The sequence below is a fragment of the Eptesicus fuscus genome, chromosome 16, assembly GCF_027574615.1.
Source record: "Eptesicus fuscus isolate TK198812 chromosome 16, DD_ASM_mEF_20220401, whole genome shotgun sequence".
In the NCBI taxonomy this organism is placed as follows: domain Eukaryota; kingdom Metazoa; phylum Chordata; class Mammalia; order Chiroptera; family Vespertilionidae; genus Eptesicus; species Eptesicus fuscus.
In genome coordinates, this window is record NC_072488.1 from 31,208,464 (window position 1) to 31,224,111 (window position 15,648).

General features: G+C 38.6%; 1 protein-coding gene and 1 long non-coding RNA gene across 5 annotated transcripts in view; one reads left to right on the plus strand and one right to left on the minus strand.

Annotated features, from left to right (window-relative positions):
• Window positions 1-15,648, plus strand: part of LOC114230252 (uncharacterized) — a 275,275-nt gene that overhangs the window by 18,960 nt on the left and 240,667 nt on the right. The window lies entirely within an intron of this gene.
• PNPT1 (polyribonucleotide nucleotidyltransferase 1) overlaps window positions 1-15,648 on the minus strand; it is a 42,796-nt gene that overhangs the window by 10,036 nt on the left and 17,112 nt on the right. For both annotated transcript variants that reach the window (XM_054728170.1, XM_008162111.3), the window contains 9 exons: window positions 14,792-14,843; window positions 14,363-14,420; window positions 14,145-14,241; window positions 13,243-13,345; window positions 9,666-9,736; window positions 8,354-8,390; window positions 4,558-4,624; window positions 4,384-4,473; window positions 1,808-1,861 (listed from right to left, as the gene is read on the minus strand). In XM_054728170.1, coding sequence (XP_054584145.1) covers window positions 1,808-1,861; window positions 4,384-4,473; window positions 4,558-4,624; window positions 8,354-8,390; window positions 9,666-9,736; window positions 13,243-13,345; window positions 14,145-14,241; window positions 14,363-14,420; window positions 14,792-14,843 — 629 coding nt within the window. The remainder of the gene's footprint in view (window positions 1-1,807; window positions 1,862-4,383; window positions 4,474-4,557; window positions 4,625-8,353; window positions 8,391-9,665; window positions 9,737-13,242; window positions 13,346-14,144; window positions 14,242-14,362; window positions 14,421-14,791; window positions 14,844-15,648) is intronic.

The following is a 15,648-nucleotide window of genomic DNA, read 5'->3' on the forward strand; positions in this document are numbered from 1 at the left end:
AAAACAATTCTAGCAAGTAATAATTGTTTTTAGCACAAAGCTCTCTCTAATAATAATAATCTTAACTCTTTTATTTGTTGATTGATTTTAGAGAGGGGGAGGAGGGAAGGAGAGACAGACAGACATCATTTTATTGTTCCATTTACTTATGCATTCATTGGTTTCTATCAGTATCCTTTTTATTGGTAGGCCTGTGTTCAGTCAACTCATGAACAAAGACAGTGAAAAGGACAAGGTTTAGGATGACACATCCTGAAGTATTACACTTGAGACTCTTTGACCCATCAGATTAACAAGTCCTCTTTGCTGACCTTCAACCAGTTAGGAAATGTGCACCTAGCATCCGACTTTGTATAAATTTCTGCATTATTTATACAAAGATCCTAAAGGCTGAACTCTAGATACACTACATATGAGCAGTACCCTCCCTCCTCACTCCAAATCTAGTAATATTTTTGAAAACAAAAAATTAGTTTACTATGGCATGACTTATTTTGACTCTGGTTCCTTCTCTCCACAGCCCTTCCCTTACAAAATCGTTATAAACCATTCTTTTTATAGTGTACCTAAGGGTCTTGCTGAGGGTCACTTTCAGGTTCACTGAGTTATACTTTATAGAAAATACCGTTCTTAGTTTTCAGAAGTAAGAACCTTTTGTGTCCTTGGTATACTAACTAGACTCTGTGATTTCTCAAACACTTCCGTTATCTCATCCTGAAGTACTGATCATACTTAGGATGGATTTTTGTCTAAATCAAAAGATCGGAATTCATTTAAAACAGTTGAAAATTCTTATAATCTCTTTTCAGTTCACCTTTTTCAGAATTTGTTCTGTGTTTTCCAATCTGAGATTAGAAGACTGAAGAATGCAAACTCCACAAGGACAGGGACTTTGTCTTGTGTCCTACTAAGATCAGGGCTTGGTACAGAGGTGGCATACAGTAAAGATTTGTTGAATGAATGCATGAAGGTGAAAATAGGAATAGTATGCTACTAGTTACCTTAAATATCAGATTGTTTCCCTTCCATTGAACACAACTAGAAAAGCACCTTTAATTGCTTTTAGCTTTTTTCCCTTTGGCTTAAATTTTAATCTTCCTAGATAATGTTATATATTCACACCATTCTTTATTTTGTCCTTCGTTAGGTTGTCCTATCTTTCAAACTTGTACTGTAAATGTGTAAACTTATAGGGGAACTCCTTGTGTGGCCTCGAGTGACTTTAGATTTGTTTTTTCTTTCTTGAATAGCATCATTAGTGACTATTTGGCAATAATTGTTATTAAGAGACTCTTTAAGTTTTTGACTCTTTCCCTTTTAGTGTTTTAGACCCAAAGATTATATTTAACCACTTGTAGTCTTCCTTCCTAAAATTATGTGTATACACTATGAGTGGCATTGTTCTTCTCATAACTTACACAAAGTGGCTGGACAATTACATGGTTATTTTCCCTTATCAGTCCTACTACTTCTTGCTAATCCAAACTTCTTTAGTGAATGGAATCAACTTTAGTGAAAGGTGGAGCTCTCAGACCTTTTGGAAGGTGAGAAAGCTTACTGGGTCACCAAGGGCAAGTAAACAATTTGAGTGTATTGCTTTTAGCCAAAAAATAGGAATGCCAGCAGACATTTGTAGAGTTGAAGCTGTACTTTGTGATTATTTTGCTTCTGGCCTGGTTTGGTAACTTGTAATATGACTTCTCTAAGTCTTACTAATAATTACTCAATTTGAAAGAAATCTTATATTTTATACTAACCAAGTACTGTATAATAAAGCATTAGAAGTTTTGAGACATAATTCTTTTACCTGCATCCATTAATGCTAAACTTCCACAACATGCAGATGCCATAGAAGATGATCCTAATAAAGAAAGATAAATATTTGCTTTATTTATTTATTTATTTATTTTTTTTAATATATATTTTACTGATTTTTCACAGAGAGGAAGAGAGAGGGATAGAGAGTTAGAAACATCGATGAGAGAGAAACATTGATCAGCTGCCTCTTGCACACCCCCTACTGGGGATGTGCCCGCAACCAAGGTACATGCCCTTGACCGGAATCGAACCTGGGACCCTTGAGTCCGCAGGCCGATGCTCTATCCACTGAGCCAAACCGGTTTCGGCTAAATATTTGCTTTATAATATACTGAATTAAAAAATACATATATACACAAAATTATTGGTATTGGTTATTTCCTTATAAATATTCAATTATAATATTAAATTTAATATTATTTCCTTCTTTTTAAAAGTACTTAAGGCAAGCTCTCTTAAATCATGAACTATAGAGATGCATATATGATAGCTGTTAGCTATATATGGCTACTAAATTTTAATTGAAGTAAATTCAGTCCCTCAATGGGGAGCAAAGAGATTGAAAATTTTTATCATCAAAGAGAGCAGTGCTAGAGATTCTGATTCTAAGAATGCTCCCAGAACCACTAGCATGCCACTTTTGTTGCTTAGTCAGAAGTAGTTCAAGATACAGGGCTTTGGCTCTCTCACTGGACCATAAGCAGGAGCCTAACCACACCCAGTAAAGAACAAAGTCTCTAGTTTAAATTCTGAGCTTGCTTTATTTTGCTTAAAAACAAAACAAAAACAAAAACAAAACCTTATGACCACCTGATCTATGTCAGCTACATCTTTGAGAATTCTGTACCCTTTCTGCCTTTAATGACTTACCTTGCCTTGACCTATGGACTGATTTTTAAAAAAATTTAAATTTGACCTTTTAACCTAGCCTCTCTGTGTGGGGTCTACTTATATCTGTGCCCCCTGCCTAATGGATCACTCAGTTTTGGCCCTTGCTCTGTGATTCGTGAAAATAAACAAACAACCCAAACTGGATCTCTTCTCCTATACTAGGGGCCAAGTGCATGAATTTGTATACTTTGAAAGGAACTGTGGGCCGCGAGGCTGCAGTAGGCACAGGGGCGGGTCTCGGCCCATCCTCCGTGCCCCCCGCCTGGCCCCTCCCACTCAGGGCCTCCGGTCCCATCTGCCAGCAGCCCCGCTCCCACTGCCGCCATTCCCACGTGCTGACAGCGCTTGCCCCGCTTGCACCCGCTGAAGGCACGGAGCGATTGAGGCCGGTGCCAGCAGCGGGTACAAGTGGGGCTGGTGCCGTCAGCAGATGTGAGTGGCAGCAGGGGGAGGTGAAGAAGCCCTCAGGGGCAATCAGGAGCAGGGGGAGGTGAAGAAGCCCTCAGGGGCAATCAGGACCAGCAGCTGCTGCTTGCACCCACTGATGGTTCCAAGTGATCAGAACCAGCACTGGGCACAGGCAGCTGGTGCCAGCAGGGCCGGCGCCGGCAGCAGGTGCAAGTGCCGGGTGGGACCGTGGCCCGCAGGAGCAAAAAATTTTCAGTAACCACCAGAGGCTCACCCCGATGGCAGCAACCGGCGCCCAGCCTTGGTCTGGTGCCCCTGCTCACCTGCTCCACCATCCTGCCGCGGCCGACGCCTGCATGTTCCATGCACGTCCCTTGGTGTTAGCACATGTCATAGTGACCGGTTGTTTGGTTGTTCTGCCATTTGGTCAATTTGCATATTAGCCCTTTATTATATAGGATAATAAAAACCTAATACGCAAATGGATTGAACAGTGGAACGACCGGTTGCTATGACGCACATTGACCACCTGGGGGCAGATGCTCAATGCAGGAGCTGCACCCTGGTGGTCAGTGTGCTCCCACAGGGGGAGCGCTGTTCAGCCAGAAGCCAGGCTCACGGCTGGCAAGTGCAGTGGTAGTGGTGGGAGCCTCTCCCGCCTCCTCAACAGTGGTAAGAAGCAGCGAGGTGAGAGGTAAGGAGCAGCAAGCAGGCGGGCGATAAGGAGCGAGGGGTCCCAGACTGTAAGAGGGCGCACGCTGGGCTGAGGGACCCTCCACCCCCCAGTGCACGAATTTTGTGCACCAGGCCTCAGGTAACAGATAAAGAAAGAGAAATACTTGTTTTACATTGCTTTCAAAATACTTAATTAGATAGAACAGATTTAGTCAAGTCTATGATTAACTAAACACATATTTCTTTTGCAATGGGTTTGGGTACTGTAGTAATAAACAATGTAACATTAGTTCTGGGAAGTTAAGAATATAACAGGGGTGCCCTTGCCGGTTTGGCTCAGTGGATAGAGCATCAGCCGGCGGACTGAAAAGTCCTGGGTTCAATTCCGGTCAAGGGCACATGCTTGGGTTCCGGGCTCGATCCCCAGGAGGGGGTGTGTAGGAGGCAGCCAGTCAACAATTCTCTCTCATCATTGATGTTTTTCTCTCTCTCCCTCTCTGAAATCAATAAAAAAATGTATTAAAAAAAAAAAAAGAATATAACAGGGAATCTGATCTTTTTGACTAGGAAAAATATATTTTAATGTCATACCATTTGACTCCAGGACTTCAGATGTGATTCTTATGGTGAAAGGAAAATCTTTGGGAATAACAGGATACAAAGCTTTCTCAGCAAGAGCACCTAAATTAGAATAAAAAATAATGAGCAAAAAAATGTACTAAGTCTCTGTAAGAATGCCATATAAGTTTACAGATTTGTACTCACCATGCCCAAGTTCTCTTCTATTTATACCAGTGACTTTGCCAATTTCATTTGTTGCATAAGGAGGAAACTAAAAAACAAAACAAACCCACATACATATATGACTGACATGGAAAGATATCTAAGATATATTACCAAAATAACTAAAACAAGTTACAAAACTGTAGAATTCCAATCTGTTAAAATAAAAAAAGAATACAGATACATACACACACACACACAGAAAATGTCTGGACATCCAACATATATACCATATTGCTAAAAGTAGGTATTTCTAGTGTATATGTGAATCAGGTGGGAAGTGAATAGTTATAGGGATTTATGCCATAAATTTCTATAATTTTTAAATTATTAACAATAACAAATATACAGTGGGTCCTTGGGTTATGTCGGAGATCCGTTCCTATGGTGCGACGTAATGTGATTTTGGCCGTAGTCGGAACCCACCTACGTAAGCACCTACGTCACTCACATGGAGCACATACACAGCAGCAATGAAGTGAAACAGTAAAAAAAAATTAAAAGAAAGATAACAATTCCTGACCTTTACTTGTAGTAAATAAATAATAAAAAACATAAAGCACATATGTACATACGTCGAAATGACGGAACTTTTTTTTTAATAAATAAACGGGAGATGGCGAGGTAACCATGAAACAACATACGTCGAGTCTGACATAACCCGAGGACTGCCTGTATATTTTTTTCACCCGAGGATATGTTTTCTTATTGATTATTTTTATAGAGAGAGGAAGGAAGAGGGAGAGAGGAAAGAGAAAAGAAACATCATTGTAAGAGAAACATCAGTTGCCTCCCTTCCATACTCGCCCAGCTGGGATTGGACTGCAACTCAGGTATGTGCCCTCACCAGAAACCGAACATGTGACCCCTTGGTCTATGGGACAATACTCCAACCAACTGAGCCACAATGGTCAGGGTAAAATATATTTTTGTAATGAGACAAAAACAGATTAAAAAAAGAAATCTACACTGAGGAAACAGATCTTCTCCAGTAAGGGTTTTACTTTAGACAGAGGTTGTAAACTTTTATTTTATTACTAGAGGCCTGGTGCACGACATTTGTGCACTCGGGGGAGGGGGTGTGTGGGGGGGAGGGTGTAGAGTCCCTCAGCCGGCCTGCACCCTTTTGCAGTCCAGGAGCCCTTAGAGGATGTCCGACTGACGGCTTCCGGACATCCTTAACGCTGCTGTGGAGATGGGAGAGGCTCCCACCCTCACTGCTGCGCTCACCAGCTGTCAGCCTGGCTTCTGGCTGAGTGGCTCCCCCTGTGGGAGCACACTGACCAGTCATTCTGCCATTTGGTCGATTTGCATATTACCCTTTTATTATATAGGATTATGTTGTCTTAAGGGGTATGAATTAGTTGTGATCATTTAAAAAATTGGGAAATTAACCATAAAAATCTGGAATTCCAGTTTTTCGATATGAAATATTTTTATGGAGTAATGGATTAAAGGAATCTGATTAAGTTCTGGATTTAGCAGTCAATTTGGAGGAGATAGAAGGACAGAGGAACATATTGAACTGCACCATGAGTGCAGCACCACCCAGACTGTGGTGAATTCTATAGTTCACATGGCTCTGAGGCCTCAGACAGATTATAAAGAAAAAATGTGGAATGGTAACATTGTATTTTATGATCTGGGTGGGGGTTACATGAGTGTCTGCCTTATAAAAACTCATTAAGCCATATTTCATTTTACATGGTTTTCATTACCTGTATTTTACTTTACAATAAAACTATTTAAAAAAGTGTGATGATACAACATAGCCCATAGTTTTGTCCTATGCCTTCCCCTACCTCTTTCCCAATATCAGCTAGAGCTACACATTCCAGAGCTGCCCTGTTAAAAAAGAATGCTATGTGCTCTTTAGCTCATGATAAAGGATGTGCTTCTATAGCACTTGGGTATATCCACAACGGGACGTTTATACGGGACTCCAGATTTGTGAGAGACACCAGGTTTATGGATATTTTCTAGCATATATTATATGAAATGTTCCCTATCCTATCTAATAATAGACAAATATGCAAATTGACCATACCTCCGACACACCCAGAAGCCACGCCCACCACCCAATCAGAGCAAGTATGCAAATTAACCCAAACCAAGATGGCTACAGCCACAGAGAGCAAGGTTTCCTAGGTAACAGAGGAAGCCAAGCTTTCTGCCAGCCGTTGCAGGCCTAAGCCTCCACTCAAGCTACAAAGTTTCAATTATAGAAGGTAAACAAATTCAAACAAATGGCGGCAGAATGGAGCTTGAGAGGGCAGGCCAGGGTTGCTGCCGGCAACAGGAGAAGCAAAGCTTTCCGCACACCCTGGCCAGGCCCACCCGCTTAAGGCAACAAAGTTTCAATTATAACCCCAATAGAAATGGCTGCCAGCCGTGGAGGGAGCCCCAGGCTTGGCTCTGCTCCAAGCTACAAAGTTTCAGTTGTAGAAGGAAAATAAATTCCAGATACCAGGGCCTCTGCTTGCATTGCCAGGGGGCGTGGCCCGCCTGAAAACCACCACAGGCCCCTCGCTCAGGCTGCCCCCGCCCCAAGGGAACCCCACCCTGATCAGGGACACCCTTCAGGGCAAACCAGCTGGCTCCCACCCCTGTACCAGGCCTCTATCCTATCTAATAAAAGAGTACTATGCAGATTGATCATCACTGCAACACACAATATAGCTGCCCCCATGTGGTCAAAGATCCTGCCCCCATGTGGACACAAGATGGCCACCACATGATGGCCAGCAGGAGAGGGCAGTTGGGAGGCACCTGGCCTGCAAGGGAGGGCAGCTGAGAAGGACCAGGCCTGCAAGGAAGGGCAGTTGGAGGTGATCAACCCTGCAGGAGAGGGCAGTTAGGGGTAACCAGGCCGGCAGAGGAGGGAAGTTGGGGGCAAACAGGCTGGCAGCGGAGTGGTTAGGGGGTGATCAGGCTGGCAGGCAGAAGCGGTTAGGGGCAATCAGGAAGGCAGGCAGGCAAGCAGTTGGGAGCCAGCAGTCCTGGATTGTGAGAGGGATGTCCGACTGCCCGTTTAGGCCCGATATCCCAGATTGGAGAGGGTACAGGCTGGGCCGAGGGACAACCCCCCTTCGTGCACGAATTTCGTGCACTGGGCCTCTAGTTAATTATAATAGGTTCACCAAAATTGAGATATTTGGATTTGGGGCAGCCAACAACAGTCACTCAAAGGTGAAGTGACTTGCTGTTTTACAATAGCCTTCTAGTGTCTATGCTTTAAATAATAAAATTAAAGTATTATTATATGTCATGTCTGGTCCTTTACAATTAGTTGTGAATAAAGTCAATCACAAACTCAATTATGTGTAATAATTTCATATAAAGTGCTTTAATATTAAATACCTCATTTCTATGACTACTAATCAACTGAGTAAAAATATGAACATATAAATGAACTATAAGAGAGAAGGTAATTTGCCAGTTGAGGTATTTGAAAAGCCCCATTGTTGTTTGACACATGTGAGTAAGTACAACTCTTTCTTGACTAAAACAATATTGTCTACTATACTTTAATGTATGACTCAGAGCAGAAGTTGCTGATTGGAAAGCTACTACTTATCTTTCTAAATTGCTTCTGTATGCAATAAAATAAAAGTCCCCAAATCCACCTTAACAGATATATGATAAAACTAGCATAGTAAAATGTAAATGGTAGAACCTAGGTAGTGGGTATACAGATATTCATTGTAAAATTCTTTCAACTCTGCTGTATCCTAAACATTTTTCATAAAATATTTTAATAATAAAAAATTCACCTTACCTCATAGTGCAGCATGAAATTTTTATCTTTTATTCCACTACAAACAAAAAGCACAATATTCAAACCATTATACAGATACAAACAAATTTAGTTCAATAAACAATTAAAAGAGATTTAAGGGGATTTAAAAAAATACATAATTAGGTATTAGAGAGTTGGTCTGAAACTGAAAATGAGGAGAATCAGAAGGATGTCAGAGACAGTATTTTTTTCTGGGGCTAATGATTGAATTCTGCACAGATTTAGGAAGACAATTTTGCACTTAAATATCCAGATTTGAATACTAAAACCATTTTTTAAAGTATTAACTATTAGGAGAATAATAAATGTTATAAACTAATTAGTTAAGTCTCAGGATCTTTCTCCCAGTCAACATGTGAATTGAAGATCAGTAACTGAAATGATATAGCTGAGAGCAATCAGAAGATCTGACAGGCAAAGATCTTTTCAGGGTTTGAAGCTGTGTTGCCTCCTAAAAAAAGTCATTGTGAAGAAGAGCAGGGCAATCAAGTTTTGGCCCAGATGACAATTTATAATACAAAGTATAAGAGCTCCTCCAAAGGATTATGATTATGATGAACATTCCATGATGACAGCTTCACTGTCAATTTTATTAGATACATGAAAAGCAATTAGTGATGCTATCGTGAAGATACAGGGGGTTATCCTCATAAGCTGGGCAGTAGGAAGAGGGAGGCAGTCCTATAGTCTTTCAAGACCCTTAACCAGGGAAAGGGAAGCAACCCTGTTAGGCACTGAGAAAAGCAAGAGCTATGGTGGCCATGAGTCCTAGGACGTGGATGCAGTAATGCTAGTGGGGATTGTAATACAGATTCTTATCATATGAAATTGGTCAACAGGATTTTATTGCTGACGTTTTAGGAACAGAAGAGAGCCAAGTATTTATGAACACAAATTCAAATGTGCCTTGGGATTAGACCAGGTTTTATCATTTAGTAACAGCCATCAGATTCATTTCAGCAACTGGATTCCTGCTTATTTATTTGCTCTCTTCTTCGTAATAGAACAATCTATCCATTCAAGATTAACTCGGAAATCTGTCCTGAGGAATGGTTCTAGAGACAGAGAATAAACTAAATGTACCCATACTACAGAATTAAATTCTTTACCAGTATTTGTTTTGACCAATGAGTTAAAAGACAATATAAAAAAAAGTACCTTGAAATTACAATTATGTAAATAGAAAAAAGAAGTATAGAGGTACAGGTCTTAAAAAATAATAATGAATAATAATATACCATATGAGCTTCAATTATACATGGGAACATCATAACAAAAAAATATAACTTACTTCATAGCTGTCATAATTCGGTCCGACTTAATACTGGATTCTAGTGAATCAAATGTGACAGTACAAAACACCTAAAAAAGAAACAAAATTTGTCAGGCTTTAGTTGACTAACGGCAAAGATGAAAATGAGAAATATCTGAAAAACCCAATTAGATCTTAAAGAAATGGGATAAGTATAATCTATACAAATCCACACATGGTACTTAATACAATAATCATCAATAACCCAAAAGTCTAATATCACATAGACTACATATGTAAAGCACTGTACTGGAAGTGCTAGGGGAGGAGGAAGGAATATTCATAAAACCTGACCATAAAGAAAGCCTCAATAAAGATCCCGTCAATAAAACTGCATTTAAAAAAATTAATCTTCTTTGAAGGGACTTAACATAATCCAGAGAATGTACAATATATCATTCAAAACATTCAGGATACAACCTACAAAAAAACAGGAAATGGGGCCCATCCTCGAGAGAAAAAAGAATGAATAGAGACTGACCCTGAGCTAATTCAGATGTTAGATTAACAGACAAGGACTTTCAATAGCTATTATATTCAAGGACATAAAAAAAGAATCCAAATGGAAATTCTAGAACTGAAAAATATATTATCTCATAATGAAAGGAGATAACAAGAGTCAGTGAATAAGAAAACAGAGTAATAGAAATTGCCCAATCTAAAGGACAGAAGGAATGGGGGGAGAACATAGTCTCAGGGACCTGTGGGACAACTTCAAGAGGACTAACAGATGTACCTGCAACCCTAAAAGGAGAGAAAAGAGAGTGAGATACCAAAAAATATTTGAAGAAATGGCTGAAATTTCTCAAGTTAAATGAAAGACAAATTTATAGGTTCAAGCTCAGGAAACTGTTAGCAGGATAAATATAATATGAACAATGATCTGATTAAGTCCCGACTTTTTATCAGCTGAAAATGGAGGGGAAAACCCCACTAGAACATTTTTATGTGCAAAACAAACAACCCCCCCCAAAAAAAAACCCACCACCCCAAAACACAAAATCTATATCCAACAAAAATATTCTTTGTGTTTAAATGCAAAATAAAGCCATTTCAAATAAATTTATTTGAATTGTCAGAAAATCCACAGGACAATACTAAAGGAGGACTAGTTAGAAACATGGATCTTCAGGAAGAAATAAAAAGCATTAGAAATGGTAAATATATGAGTCAATATATAAAAAAAATCTTTCCCTCTTACCTTCTTTAAAATACATATGACTGAAATAGAAGTTATAACATAGCCTTGTGAAGTTTATAACACATGTAGATGTAGCTCATAAGCCAACTACAGTATAAAGAACGGAAGGAGGGATAAATAGACCTAAATGGTTGCAAACTTCCTCATTTTATGTGAAGTGGTGCAAAATTAACTCTAGAAAGACTGAAAAGTTAAAGATGTATATTGTAAACTCTATGGCAACCATTGAAAAATGCAGAGGTATAGCTAAAATGCAAATAGACAAATTAAAAAATGAAATTCTAAAAAAATACCTGATTAATCCAAAAAGAAGTCAGAAAGAACAGAAAAACAAAAACAGAGGGGCCAAACAAAACTAATAATGAAACAGACCTAAGTTCAATCACATCACTACTTAAACTGAACATTAATGGACTAAATATTCCAATGAAAAGGCAGAGATTGTCAGAATGGTTAGCAAAAGTATGTATATTATCCTAATGGAGTAATTTAAAAAACTTTATTAAGAGGCATAAAAAACCTAAATCAAAAGTGAGGTAGATTATATTCATTGTAAAGACTGTGATATAAATTGTAAAAATATCATTTCTCAAATGAATTCATAAATTCAGTGAAATTTAAATCCTATATTTTTTTCGGAACTTGATATAATAGTAAAATTCAAATGAAGGTACAAATGTAACACAATACCTAAGACAATAATCAGAGGAAGGGGGAATAAAGAAGAAGCATTTGCTTTTCATATATTAAAATATTCTAAGACCATAATAATTAAAACAATTTGAAAATGTGCCAGGAAACTCATAGAAAAATGGAGGAGGATATATTTCAAAATGTATTTGTAAACTTTGAAAATAAGGTGACATTGCAAATCAATGGGAAAAAATGAATTACTAAAAAACAGTGTTGTAAAATTGGCTCATTTCTGGAGGTTTCCACCTTGCACCATGTGCAGGAAAAAAAACTCCAAGATAGGTTAATGGTCTAAATTTGAAAACTAAAACTATAACGTTAATAGACAAAAAAGTAAGTGCATATTTTTGTGACTTTTGGGGTAAGGAAAATTTCCTAAATACGATTTTAAAAACACAAACCACAAACGTTGAACAGGGAAGGATTAATTACATCAAAACTAAAGATTTCAGGTTCATTGTAGACATATAGTAGTAGACATATAGTAGGCTACCACAAACAAAGTTAAAAGGCATATGAGAAAGAGGGAGATAATACATACAAATTCTGGTTACTGAAAGGAATAACATTTGAAACACTTAAGAAATCACTGAAAAAATAGCAGAAAAAAAGACAGTTAACCATACTGAAAAAAATTGGCCAAAGACTATGAGCAGATAAATCACAAAAGTGCAAACCTGAACCAGTGCTACCACTTTGCATACAGCTCCAGGGACACTATGTGAAAATAGGGCCCTAGAGGTGTACAGCCCCCCAGGGTATGGTTTATACAGTGACCATATTGACTGGCTATTATATAAAGACTAGAGGCCATGTGAATGAAATTCGTGCACTGGGGGTGGGGGGAGGCGGGGGAGGGCTTGGGGGAGTGATGTCCCTCAGCTTGGCTTGTGCCCTCTTGCAGTGCTGTTGGCCGGGTAGCCTGGGCTTCCCTCTTTGGGGCGATTGATCATAGAGCCCCCCGATTGATCGCCCTGCAAAGGGTGGCCTGGGCCTCCCTCTTTGGGGTGATGATGGAGCACCCCCCCATCCCTGATTGCCCCACCGGCTGGTGGCCTGGGCCTCCCTCAGCGGGGCGATGGTGGGGCCCCCAACCAATCGCAATGCACCCGCCTTGGCTGGCCTGGCACCAGTGCATGTCATAGTATGTCATCTGGAAGGTCGTTCTGCTGTTCGGCCATTCAGTCAATTTGCATATTATGCTTTTATTATTATAGAATACCTCATTCATAATTAGGGCAACACAAATGAAAACAATGATACACCACTTTGTACACATTAGATTGGCAAAGTTAAATTAGGGATTAATAAAAGAAAAAGGAGGTATAAAGCATAACATACACAAAGCAATAGATACACATACATGTTAAGTACAAGAGAATGGGTGCTTATGTAAGGGAAAAGAGTAGACTGAGATACATACTAAATGGAGAAAACAAATTGAGGATCTTGAATAGACAATATCCCATAAACTAAGGAATCTGAGTGATTCAATTATATGTACCTCAAAAAAGCTTTTAAGAAATTTTTTAAAAACCAGATAATCTGATTAGTACATTCCATATGATAAAAAACTTACAGTGTCCACATAATGTACTTCTATTAGATCCAATTAAGCAATCCTGATTCAGCAAATAACTATAGCTTTTTACATATAATTACCTGTGTTTGTCCCCTTTGAAATAATGCTGATCCATGAAGAATTTTAAACATATCTACCTCACAATTTATATTTCTGAGTGAAGTCAAATCCCGACCATCACACCTATAGCAATAAAGGAAATAAGTGTATAAAGCAGTATTGGAAAACAGAAAAATAATATATTACTTTATCCCTATCAGGAAGGTCTCAACTCCAGCTGCATATCATAATCACCTGTAGAACTTTAAGAACTTTACTTGGGCCTCACCCTAAGACACACTGAATTAGAATCTTGGGGGTTGTGACCCATACACCTGTATTGTTAAAAAGCTCTGCAGGTAATTGTTACATGCAGTCAGGGCTATAAAGCACTGCTCTATGCACAAGGCCCACAGAGAGATAGTCAAACACATCCACAAAATTCACACACCTTCAACAGGTACCCAATCTACACTAATAAAAGAGTAGCATGCTAACTGACTGTACCTTCGAGATGCCCACCAGCCAATCAGGAGTATGCAAATTAACCCAACAAAAATGGCAGGTTAATTTGCATACACAGGCGCCAAGTGGCCAGGGGTGGGACGCTTGTGTTGTTGCCATGGTGATGACGCAGGTGTTCCGCACTACCCCAGCCGCTCTGGGCCTCTGGACAGCGTGGGAAGGCAGAAAGGTGGCTCTGGGCCTGAGTGAAAAGGTGGCTCTGGCCGGAGCGAAGGCGGTGCCGGCAGCCAGGGGAAGGAAGGCCCATTTTTGCACGAATCTTCGTGCATCGGGCCTCTAGTTATGAAATTAATATGATAATTCTCTCCTGTTTACTTAAAGAATATCTCCTTGCTTTGAGAAAGTTGCCATTTTCATGGTGACTTGCAGAGACAATGCATGCTTCAATTCCATTAAAAAAAATGAATGATATATTTACCTTTTGTATTCATTCAAAATAATACTTCTAAAAACCTCCTTTGCAACAACATTGAACGATTCTATTATTTCATATGAATCAGCCTCTGGAAATTTTTCTATAGAAGAAAGAAAAACAAAACAAAGGTTTTCTTTTTTTGGAAGGTAGGATTTCTTGTAAGTTCACAGTATCAAATCAATTAACTATTCCTTTAAATACTTTTTTTAAAAAAAGAATACCTTTTAGTTGTTCCTCTGTATCTAATCTTATCTTGTTAACAGCTTCATCTCTGGAAATCTAAAAGAAAGTTGAGGTTCAATTCTTATATATACATAGCAAATTTCAACATTTCTATTTTAAAATTATTTTACAATTAAGATGTAACTAAGATTTCTCTAATGGTAGAATTCTTTAAAAGATTAGAACTGTTTATTGATTTATAAGAAATATTACCTGTATATAAATTCATTCAAATATACTTACACATGTCCCTATAACTTGTATTAATGAACAAAAGGAGAATGAGAAGCAAATAGCTAGGCTGTTATTTAGCTTTCTGTTTAGACATTTTTAAATAAAAATAGGACTGACATTCATACAATTTATGTGAGTTATGACAAAAAGAATTCCCAGAATAATTACTTAAGACAAAATCCATGTATACCTACTTTATCATGTTCATAATCTGTAAAAACTGCGTAGAGTCTTTCCATGGCAAGTCTATTTTAAGACAAGATAAACATCAGCATAATATTTGGAAACACAAGGCAGTGTCTATTACAAAACTGAAATATTTAATGAGCTAAAATATTTAAACATTGCATAAAGAATTTAAAAATGTATTTATTGTTCTTTAACAGTGCTAATCTGTTTGCTACTTATAACACAATACAGAGTACAAATTTCTTTCTCCTTACCTCTCAGGGGAATCACTCACACATGGTATTAGTTTTTATACTCTTTTTTAACCTCTTGCTTTTTTTCTCTTTTCTCCATTCAGGCTGTTATTGCAGACAACTCTTTTATTGAGGACAATTTATATACTCTTTAATCTGACTGATACTAAGGGAAATACTAACTTTTTCAATTTATTTTAAGTAAGTGAAATACTTTTCTGGTGATTCATATTTACTGAGTGCCTGCCTATGTGCAGGCATTGTTCTAAGCACTGGCATATAGTGTGGTTATGCCCGATTTCTTTTTGAGAACCTCAAGTTTCCTTACTCAAATATCTTATGCTGTATTCTCTTTTGTCTTGACACGGAGGGATATGGGATTTGAATCTTGACCAATAAATTCACTCCCCCTTTCATTTAAAATTCATACTTAGGCTACTGAAGAGGTATGTGGGTTTATCCTTTTTAAAGCATTAGATTGACATTTATGCAAAGACTCTTAAAACAGAAGGGTGCTGCCCTGACCAGTGTCACTCAGTGGTTAGAAATGGCCCAGCACCAAAGGGATGCAGGTTTATTTCCTGGTCAAGGACACATACTGGGTTGCAGATTTGATCCCGGCCCCGGTT